The sequence below is a fragment of the Photinus pyralis genome, unplaced genomic scaffold (assembly GCF_008802855.1).
Source record: "Photinus pyralis isolate 1611_PpyrPB1 unplaced genomic scaffold, Ppyr1.3 Ppyr1.4_LG1, whole genome shotgun sequence".
NCBI classification, from domain to species: domain Eukaryota; kingdom Metazoa; phylum Arthropoda; class Insecta; order Coleoptera; family Lampyridae; genus Photinus; species Photinus pyralis.
This window is the reverse complement of record NW_022170249.1, coordinates 24,244,637-24,256,310: the sequence shown is the minus strand read 5'-3', so window position 1 is coordinate 24,256,310 and position 11,674 is coordinate 24,244,637. Positions and strand designations below refer to the sequence as shown.

The 11,674-nt window shown below is 36.8% G+C and overlaps 1 protein-coding gene across 1 annotated transcript; it reads left to right on the top strand.

Moving 5' to 3' along the window:
- Nucleotides 1–97: 97 nt before the first annotated feature.
- On the top strand, nucleotides 98–11,670 carry LOC116158901 (transient receptor potential cation channel trpm-like; the record flags this gene model as incomplete). Its single annotated transcript, XM_031471766.1, has 5 exons — nucleotides 98–2,340; nucleotides 2,391–2,739; nucleotides 2,787–2,932; nucleotides 2,978–3,505; nucleotides 11,575–11,670. Coding segments are annotated over exons 1-5 (1,236 nt in total), but the record flags the coding sequence as incomplete, so codon positions are not given.
- Between the last annotated feature and the right edge of the window lie 4 nt (nucleotides 11,671–11,674).

Sequence of the window (11,674 nt, the reverse complement as noted above, 5' to 3'; positions counted from 1 at the left end):
AATTTTTACACTACAGGCTCCTTTCTTTGCCTAACAAAATAACAGAAAGTCCACATCTTAACAAATAAATTTTTTATTGGGGACATGCCGGGTTTTTGGCAATGTTAGACCGTTATGTGCCCAAAATGGTCTCACATGTCAAATCCGACTCCATTTTTGGATTCCACACGCCTAATTTCGGAAATTTTCGTATTCCCGGTAGTGCACTCAAACATTGGCCAAAAATTAGTCCTTGAGCTCTTTCTCAGGGCCCAACAAATTAAAAAAACGAACGTGAACGCTTTCCGAATGACCTAACTTCCTAATTTTGTGAGGTATCGCCCTGGTTATCGCCTTGGGGTTTTTTTTGCGTTCGACAAAGAAGGGATGAGAGCGTATAGCGTAATAACTATTGCACCATTTTCAAAAACCAGATAGGTAATACTTTTTCGTTTTTGGAGTTTTTCTTCCAATTTTGATCCACTTTCGTATCGGAAATTTGGTGACATTTTGAAAATTCAAATTCAGCACTCTCGAAAACATAAACGTGCTCATAAAAAGATCTCACACTTATTAATTGAAAGAATCTCATGCAGTTTTGCAAAATTCCGCAGCTGCCGGTTTCAAAATTACGAAGGAATCAAATTCGGGGGGGCCAACTTCACAACTGCCCCCCAAGTTTACAAATTTTACTTTTTTTCTTGTGATCGTTTGCGCATGTTTGCGCTCCCAATATCTTCGTTCGCACCCCCATCGTTTTTGAGTTATTCCAAATACAAAATTCTATACTGGCCCCCCCATTTTTCAAATTTTGACACTACAGGCTCCTTTCTTTGCCTAACAAAATAACAGAAAGTCCACATCTTAACAAATAAATTTTTTATTGGGGACATGCCGGGTTTTTGGCAATGTTATAGGCCGTTATGTGCCCAAAATGGTCTCGCATGTCAAATCCGACTCCATTTTTGGATTCCACACGCCCAATTTCGGAAATTTTCGTATTCCCGGTAGTGGACTCAAACATTGGCCAAAAATGAGTCCTTTTGGGCTCTTTCTCAGGGCCCAAAAAATTAAAAAAACGAACGTGCACGCTTTCCGAATGACCTAACTTCCTAATTTTGTGAGATATCGCCTTGGGGTTTTTTTTGCGTTCGACAAAGAAGGGATGAGAGCGTATAGCGTAATAACTATTGCACCATTTTCAAAAACCAGATAATTCTTTTTCGTTTTTGGAGTTTTTCTTCCAATTTTGACCCACTTTCGTATCGGAAATTTGGTGACATTTTGAAAATTCAAATTCAGCACTTTCGAAAACATAAAAATGCTCATAAAAAGATCTCACACTTTTATTAATTGAAAAAATTTCGTGCAGTTTTGCAAAATTCCGCAACTAAACGCCCTGCAATCTGTAGAAATCCTTCCTTTTCACAATGTCACAAATTTTCACTTAGTGACTAGTTGACTATATCCGAAGAATGTGAATGAAACATTGCATGAGAGTGGCCATGAAGGAGTGTTTGCTTTCAGTGGCATGATTTTGAATATTTGTCCTCGCTTGCATACTATTTTTTTTCAGAAAAATGCTTTCCTTTTAGTAGGTACCATCACTGATTAGCATTATTTAAATACTCTTGCTGGTAGTATCTAGTATATGATAAGCGTCTGAAGCTATACCATCCATACTTTGTATGGTTTTGATTTATAGTACAATTTATAGGATTTTGCTTGCACGGAAGTCAAGAAATGTTTTGTAACTATGTTAATTGTTTATTCAGATACAGCTGCATTATTATATACTTACTGTCTTTCAAATACGCTCATTCAATCTGCTTATTTCTTACGCAGCGATCAGAAAACTTCTTATCTACGACTCGAGAAAAACATGAGATAAACTTAAAATACTACGCAAATAATTCCTAACTGAATAAATCTAGTCTTTGAACACGTAATTTAATTAGAATTACCAAAACAAAAGACACAAAGAATTATTTAAACAAAATCAAACATCGGCAGCGGCATTCAGGTACATTTAAAAATGAACTTGAACTGAGTAATAAAACTTTCTGTACGTAATGAAATGATTGTTACAGAACATTCCTTGAAAAACTCTCATTGCATATTACGCTACTTGGCCTTTAGATATAGTTTTGCTTCTTGTAGGCGTTATTGACAGAAAATTTTATACCGCGAGACACTGTCGTGCAAGAAAACGGCAAGGTGCTACCGGAATTCGACGAGTCTAGGATGCACTTCTCGATGGACGAAAGGTACGCGGAGAAGACGCGAACGAGACCGCTTAAATTTAAGAAGAAACTCTACGAATTTTTCACGGCGCCCATAACGAAGTTTTGGTCTAATTCTGTAAGTGAATAATGTCTTGTTGTCCGTTGCGAACTTTCACAAACTTGCAGATCGCCTACCTGATGTTCCTCATGTTGTTTAGTTACGTCGTGCTGGTGAAGATGGGGCCGACGCCGACGTGGCAAGAGCATTTGGCCATTTCGTTTATAACGGCGATGGGTTGCGAGAAGGTGAGAGAGATACTTTCGACTGAACCCGCCGCTCTCAGTCATAAGCTGGCCGTTTGGAGTTTGAACATGTGGAATCCTTGTGATGCTATCGCTATAATATTTTTCTTAGTCGGTGTGTCGTTAAGATTACAAAATGAAACTAGTGAAATTGGTCGAGTGATGTACTGTGTCGATAGTATTTACTGGTATTTGCGTATTCTGAATATTTTAGGCGTTAATAAGTATTTGGGTAAGTTACGACTAAGGTTGAGTTGTGCAAATCTAAGTTGCCTTTAGGCCCACTGGTAACCATGATGGGGAAAATGGTTAAAAACATGATCTACTTCGTAGTACTTTTGCTGGTTGTACTTATGAGTTTTGGCGTGTGTCGACAAGCTATTCTTTATCCGGATAAAGAGGCCAGTTGGAGACTCGCACGAAATGTAAGTTGCAATTAAGCTGCTTCCTAGCGCTAATTTCTGCCCCAGGTATTTTATGAGCCATACTTCATGTTGTACGGAGAGGTTTTCGCCGATGGAATAGACCCTCCCTGTGAAGAAGGACCGGACGATCCGAAATGCGTAACCGGGCGTTGGATTACTCCCGCGGTAATGTCGGTGTACTTACTAGTCGCAAACATTTTGCTCATTAATTTACTTATCGCCGTATTTAATAATATCTTTATGGAAGTAAACGCGGTCGCGCATCAAGTGTGGATGTTTCAGAGGTTTACCGTGGTTATGGAATACGAACAGAAACCGATCCTACCTCCCCCGCTCATTTTTATATGTCACTTGTTCCTACTGTTTAAGTATCTCAAACGTAAACTGAAGGGCATTCGAGAGACGTATGATAACGGCCTAAAATTGTTCTTGGAGAAAGAAGATATGGAGCGACTCTATGACTTCGAAGAGGAATGCGTCGAGGGATATTTTGCTGAGCAGGAGTACAAGCTGCATCAGTCAACTGATGAACGAATAAAATTGACTACGGAGAAAGTTGAAAATATTGTTCAGGTAAGTCCTGTTACGAGGCATTACTTTCTTGTGGAGTAAGTGATTTTGTTAAAAAACGCACGACGTTGTTTTATTTCGCGAAATTATTATTATATCGTCCAAGTACACCATTTACATGTGGCTATAACCTTCTCAACTAGCATTTGAAATATCGCAAGCGCGTTCGTCAACCCAAAGGGCATCCTTTTATAGAACAGTCCTCTTCCAAGTATTGTTAAGACAGTCCGTTCTCAAGCACTATCTTTTGTTGGCACTTGCCAATATGCAGAATTGATGTCCATGGAGCTACAAAAGTGTGCACTTTTTTAAGTTATCTAGCGTTCCAGATATATAAGGGATCCGATAGGCATCAGCCGAAAAGGTTATTAAAAATTTCCCATTTTTGAATCGCCCTCGTCGGAAAAACCCCCAAAATTCGACTGCCCGCTCTCTCTGTGCGCTATGCGTGAATTTTTTTCATGTACTCGAAGTTTAAAATAAAAGTATCGCCGTCGAGCGGGGAATCTCACGTAAAAAATTGATACAGTTTCCCTATCCCATTCTCCTGTTATGGTGCCCTCACTTTACCTCTAAATCGCGCATGAGGACAAGGGGTACGCTCTCTGTACCTACCCAGCGCGTCCAAGGCATCGTCCCATTTAACTCTCGAAGACATTTGTACCATTGAATAATAAATCGGGTCCGTGAAGTTAGCAGAACATTGAAGGCACAAATGTCGAGACTAGGTGGGTTGGTTAGTGCTTCGTTTGTGCCGGTTTATGCCGTAAAAAGTATGCCAGCAAAACATACGGTTTGGAAATTATTTCGATTTTTAGAGGTTCTGCTAATAGGCCAGTCATTGAGGATTTTTACCTGGAAGTAACTCGCGAAGTACAGAAATTTTGTATGCTTGAGTGCGTACAACTAAAATTCATAAAATGCACAATTCTAAACTTGCCGCCGAGGCCGCCATCTTCCCAAGATGGCCGTCAAAAGCGGTTTTCCGCCGATATCTCCAAAACTGCACATTTTACGAGAAAATATGTGGTGAGCAGAATTAAAGAAACGAAAATTTCCTACAAAAAATGTAGTTAGCATATTTTCACTAAAGTTGGCCCTTACGCAGAAATTCAGAAATTTTTAATAACCAGTTGCGTATATTTTATCCAAATAATTCATTAATCATTTAATTAATTATTCAAATTGATTAATCAATTAGTCTATGATCAATTAATTTTAAGATTTTATTTTAGTCGTCGCAATCTTCTATAGTGATAGACATGTCAATTTTTAAATTTTATTAGTTAAATCAATCAGTTATATTGTTATATTCAATTCCTTTTAGCCAGCATTATGGACTTTATTTGTTTCGTGGTATGTGATTAATTATGTTAATTTTACGTTAAGAGCGCCATACCTATAGCACGTGACCTTGCACGTGACTAATTGATACGCAGCTCTAACCACACCGTCACGCTCCTACGCAAGAAAACCATGCATCAATGTTTTTCTTTCTATCCCTAATGACGACCACTTAGCACTTACTTTTGGTTACCTTCGTTAGGCGGCGCCACCTCACAGTCGCTTGAAAGGAAAATTTCTTTTTTCCATTAATAATAAAATACTGCCTTGAAGTTATTGTTTTATGGACTAAAATCTCTAAAATAAATTACTATAGCATGGAATGGTCAGAATAAACGCTTTCCATGATAGACTATGAATTAGAAATGACAGTAAAAAAATTTCAGATAATGATCCACCGTCAAAAAAATCTTACGGTTTGGATTCCAGTTTAAAGCTTTTAAATGAGTATTTAAAGTTGTTCTTTAATCAATTTCAATATCAAAAAATCAAAACTTAACTTTTCCGCACGGTAGCATCTGTTGAGACCCAGCACTTTCCTTTCATTGGATTTAACTTAATACATCGCTTCGCCTTTTATTGAGCGAAGTATTTAATCGATTTGGCAATTAACTACATGGATGTTCAATTTGATTTACCGTTAAAATTTCACAAAAATTGGTCAACAAATAAGAAATTTACTTTTGCACATGCGCGAAAGAAGCTTTTGATATGTTTGAAATAATCGATCGAGTTGCCTTTAGTAAAGAATGCTAATGTTAAAATTTCAGTAAGATCGGTCCATAAGTAACAAAGTTACTTTTGCGCATGCGCAGAAGATTACGGCCTACCAGTTTGGAAATTAATGGGTGCCTTCTCCACGCGGTAAGGACTGAAAAAATGTACGCAATTTGTCCCATTCAATTTTGAGTTATCGTGCTAAAAACAATCCGGACAACGACAACAGACTTTTTTATGTGATGAAAACAATACTTTACTTACCCATATATGGGTGCGGAAAAGTAATATCATAGTATAATACAAATAGTAAGCCAACCGGTTCGCGCCAATTCTTGATGATTGTAAAAAGATGTACCGGTACATGCTGCCACCTAGTTGAGAGTAGCTCAATACGCCCATCTTAGAAACTACATTCATTATTTGTCACGAAACGATCGGCATCAGTTATCGAAGCGGGAAAATACAAAACATGATCGGTAATCGAGTTTAAATATTCTTCCCATATCGTATTCCTATTTCATATCGTCATAATTAAGCACTATACTTGCAAGCAGAGCTGGAATGATTACTCCAAAAAGTATTCGAATACTGATTACAAATTACTTTATCATAAAAGTATTTACGTAGGTATTTGATTAGGTACCTACTTTACAAAATTTGTATTTTAATTACTGATTACAATTTGTAATCGATTTACTTTAGCATCGTAATTACATTAACTACATTTTTAAACTTGCATCTTGCATGCGCACGTATCCATACTTTATTTATCGTTATCGAGTTCGTTGATTCTTTGTTATTACTTATTAACGATCCTCGTGACCGTTCATAATTTTGTATTGCTGTCTGTCTGTCCGTTTGTCGCCCGTATGCACGATAACTTTGTGTAGAAACGTCCGATCATTTTGAAAATGGGTACACATATCCTTAAGGATATAAGAAATGTCGCCATTGTTTTTCAGCTGAGTAAACTAACGCACCAAAAAGTTACAGCCCAAAAACTGCCCACACCTGAAAAGTATAATTTTTGTTGTTTGTACATTGAATGTCCGGTTTTCTGTGTTAGCAAATATTCCTTAAACCTCAAGAAACTACGCAGATACATAAAAAATTTGCCCCAACTTTTGTATCTGCGCAATCCAATTTTTTTGTTTGTTAAGATGGGAAAATGAAATTTTGTATGTAGGCACCTCGAATAGAAATAAAACTAATGCCGAATCAAGAAAATTGTTTTACAAGCTATGCTGATCTGGTGGGATCACCGAGTCAACCCCTTAAGATGTACTATGAAAACGATGGATGGGATCTCGAAGATCGTTCGGTATTCTGTTCTCTTGTATCAGATTTTTAGAAAGATATTTCAATAAATCCAGATATTCCATAAGCAAAAATATTAAAGAGAGTATAACCCGTGCACTTGGAAACCTCTATACTTTGAAGGTGTGCTAGACGACCTTCATAACTTTCCTCCGCATGAATTATTTTTCCCAGATGCTGTTTGCAGAGCCGTCTTTAAGCAATTGGGGGCCCTGGGCGCAAAAATGTATGGGGCGCCCCTTTGTTTGGAAGATACGGAATTCAGAAAAACGATCTCGTTAAAATCAATAAATATGGATATCGACAAAAAAGTATAACATTCCTCTCGCTCTTTGTATAATCCGATTATATTTTTAGCGCATTTTCCAAGGAAGGTGGGTGCGCTATTGCCAGCCACTTTCTCTGTCCGTCCTAGGTCTCTATTCCCACAGTTTTCAAGATATTTATTTCGTTTTTTTTGCATTCGGTAGCTTATAGCTTTGTCACCTCAACCAAGAAAAATCTTGACGAGTAATGTGCGCATACGCTGACTCTGCAATATCAACTTTCTTATTTATTAATATATTTTGTTGAAATTTTAACCACAGACACTTGTAGTAAATGCAAACATATCGCATATAGTAAAAATCAGATGTGCTAATACGCGGACTGAGCAATGAACTTAATACTTAACTTATTCATGGAGATATGTCTTTGAAATTTTAACCAAATATGCTTTTAGTGAAAGCAAACGTATCGCATATTGTAAACATCAGATTAATGTGCGCATGTGTAATATCAACTGTCTTATTTGTCAAAATATTTTTTTGAAATTTTTATCACAGGTGCTTCTGTTTAAAGCAAACATATCTCATATTGTAAACATTAGATGTGCGCATGCGCCGTTTATACGCACTCTGCGCAGTGTCAACTTTCTTATTGATGAAGATATGTCTTTGAAATATTAACCACAAATACCTCTAGTAAAGACAAACATAGCGCACATGGCTATGGCTTTTGGAAAGTACTGATCAATGCCTGGAAAATGCGTTGAAGTTAATCGCCCTACTTTTTTATTTGTTATATTAATGGACAGTAACTTAAGCACACTTGCGTCTATGTAATGTCTCACAAAATGAAACATCGTTTATGGGGCTGTACGGTGTACCTTGGAATAAATTGTAAGAACTAGTTTGTTGTTTCTAAAGGAAGTTAATTACACTTTGAATTTACAAATATGGACAAAGAAAACCTACTATTACTAATTTATTTTAGTTACATTTGCAATTTGTAATTAAGGATATATCTAAGTAGGGTTGCCACATGGCCGGGATTTTCCGGGATTGTCCCGAAATTAGCTGCACTATCCCGGATCCCGGTTTTTCATACCTATATAAATTCCGGAAAAAATATGGCAACGTCTTGAATAAAAATTCAAAATTTGGTTGGGGAAGGAGGGGCTGGTCCTTCATGGTACATGGCAGAAGTCTACTGCTGAGGTCAAAACGTTAAGAACGAATATTTGGCAAATAATTTAAAATTTATTGACCATAGCTGTTAGTTTCGTGAAGTAATTAGTTCTCAAAGAGACATGCAATTTTCACGGCTGCGTTTTAGGAGAAAAAATAGTTCGTTAGTGCCCGTTTGAGCACAATTAAGTTGTTGGACCAAAACCACGAGGACCAAAATGAGCGCCGGGACCGAATCGGTCTGACTCGAAACAGCTTCATGTCCATTTGGTTGATTGGGTTAAAAAAAAATTGTCATTGGTAGGTATTCCTTTTTCAGCAACACTCATCTTACGAATTAACCGCACATCTCTATAATCATAATATGTATGTACATATTATACTGTGGTATAATTATTCGTCATAGATCATAGATAAAACCACCTTTTATTTATGATTACCCGTTGAATGTATTAATCGCAACCCAATATAATTTTATGATGAAGAAAAGGAAATAAACTAAATCAATATAGACGAGCGACAAGGTCGCTTCCGATTAACCAGTATTGACAAAAAATTAATCACTTAGTCGCTTGACTACTGTCTACCTATTACTGAAAACAGAACTGGAAAATTCGTAATCGTTCGGGAGTTATCATGTAGGGACACAGACGGACTGACAGACGGACAGAAATCATGAATTCGCTTAGGAGCTCTTAATAATGAAGAACTCCCTATATATTTTATTGCCATAATGACCTTTAATGGAACGTAAACGTGCTATACAGTATATTAAAATGAGTAGAAATGAAGAATTAAATGGAATTGATATTCTAATCTATAAAAATAAATGTTAAATGATAACTGTAGCATGCACCTGGCGTGGTGTTACAGTAAGCCAGTGTAATATAGATATTACCCTGTTGAAGTTAAACACATTTCATATGGCTAACTGTACTGGGTTCAGCAACATCTACTGAAAGGAAGATTCAATTACAATTATTGGTAGCACCGAATGTTGTATTATGGGCGCACACCACTTTACAAATATTCCGACTCGTGAGACATCTAGCAATCACAAATATGAACTAACCAAAATTCAAACGCGTTGTTTTACTATTGTGTTATATTATGGTAATATCATAGATGATATATGCGATTTATATACACTTTATATACTACTTTAAACCACAGTAGGCGATGTGAAACAAAAGCTGATCTAGAAACTAAACTGTGTTGACATTGTAGCTGGAAACATTTTAACAGACAAAGAGTCTGGCACAAGAAAGTAAATAAAAAAATTATAGAAACTTGAGAACGAAATAAAAGATTATTTTTCATAGCCTACTGTGACTAAAAGTAATAAAGTTTAAAAAAATCGCATAGAAAACCAATATCATTCATGGTGTGTTATATTTTTATCAGGCCGTGTGGCGCAATTCAGTTTAGGCTGGAGTGCGGTACTATGGGTCACTGGTTAGAATCGGCGTTCGGGCATAGATATTTGTAAATGTATAGTGGGTTGGGTTGGTAGAGCGACCTTGGATGAAACCCCGCCCACTCAAAAATAAAATATTTAATATGCTACCTTTTTAGATTAAAATATACAAGGTGTTCCACGAAACCCACGAGATTAGGTCCGATATGATTTACCCGACTCCGTACACTTATCTTGTATATACAACGGCAGAACTTAGGGATTCTTATCTATTTCATGTAGTGCAATCGGATTTAGCAGATTTGGACTTATATAACAGTTATCCCCTGAGTTCTTTACCATTTGGAGACCCAATCTCACGAATGACTAATACACCACAGACAGATGCTAATTGTAACTTCAATTATTTTACATTTGGTACAACACGCCGCGAAAGGCTGTCATTGAAAAAACGAAGCTAACACACACGTTCTTCTCCAACACAAGGATGATCTTATATAAACAAACCATCTGCAAATGTATGGCATACAATTGTCAACAAATTAGACAATAAAGTGTCATCAAAAGCACACTACACTTGTGTGAAAACTATAATACTTATTAAAAACGTGCTGGGAGTTTTCACACATTCCCTTTTTTGGTCAAACTTTTTACTATACATTCTGGCACAAAGATAACATTAACCCATGCGCGACATGAACATTATACTTAGTTTCAAGAGTATAGCGACAAAAGTGTACAAGGTTTCCAGAACATCTAAAAATTGAGATAACCTTCAAAGGCAATGCTTTGCTGGCAAACTTTTTACCCCACAAACCGGCACAAACGTAGCACTAACCAATCAATCTAGTCTCGAAATTTATGCCGACAAAAGTGTGCGAAGTTATAGCAAACATCTACAGACATCTAAAAATCGAAATAACTTCTTCCAGGAAAATATTTTCCTGGCGATACAGCACAAATCGGCACAAACGTAATTTGTGGAATATGTATCGATATTCCTTTATCGACTGAAGAAGGAGAATCCGACGAATTCAAAGAAGCCAACGTTGATCCCGAAATAGGGATAAACGTATTCGGCAATGAAAACAGGACATTAACGAACCGCCAGGTCCGTCAGGCCTGCGTAAATAGAGAATCTAATGTTACTTAAAATTAATTGATCATAGACTAATGATTAATCAATTTGATTAATTAATTAAATGATTAATGATTTATTTTGATAAAATACACGCCATTGGTTATTAAAAATTTCTGCTTTTCTGCGCAAGGGCTAACTTTAGTGGAAATATGCTAACTACATTTTTTGTAGGAAATTTTTGTCTCTTTAATTTTGCTCACCACATATTTTCTCGTAAAATGCACAGTTTTGGAGATATCGGCGGAAAACCGCTTTTGACGGCCATCTTGGTAAGATGGCGGCCCCGGCGGCAAGTTTAGAATTGTGCATTTTATGAATTTTAGTTGTACGCACTCAAGCATACAAAATGTCTGTACTTCCCGAGTTATTTCCACCTAAAAATCCTCAATGACTGGCCTATTAGCAGAACCTCTAAAAATCGAAATAATTTCCAAACCGTATGTTTTGCTGGCAAACTTTTTACGGCACAAACCGGCACAAACGAAGCACTAACCAACCCACCTAGTCTCGACATTTGTGCCTTCAATGTTCTGCTAACTTCACGGACCCTAATAAATCTACTCAATGTTTGTACTCAACAAATTCTCACTTTCAACTTCAACAAAAAAAATATTGTTTTTTTAACTTAAACTTCTTCAATCTTCTTAAATTCTGAACTATAACTGAAGATGTGACTTTCTTACAGAAAGTGGAAGATATTAATACAAAAGAAAACAACCAAACCTCCTCGATGCAAAGTGTGGAGTTTCGCCTCCGAAAAGTCGAGGAGGCATCTCAAGATATTC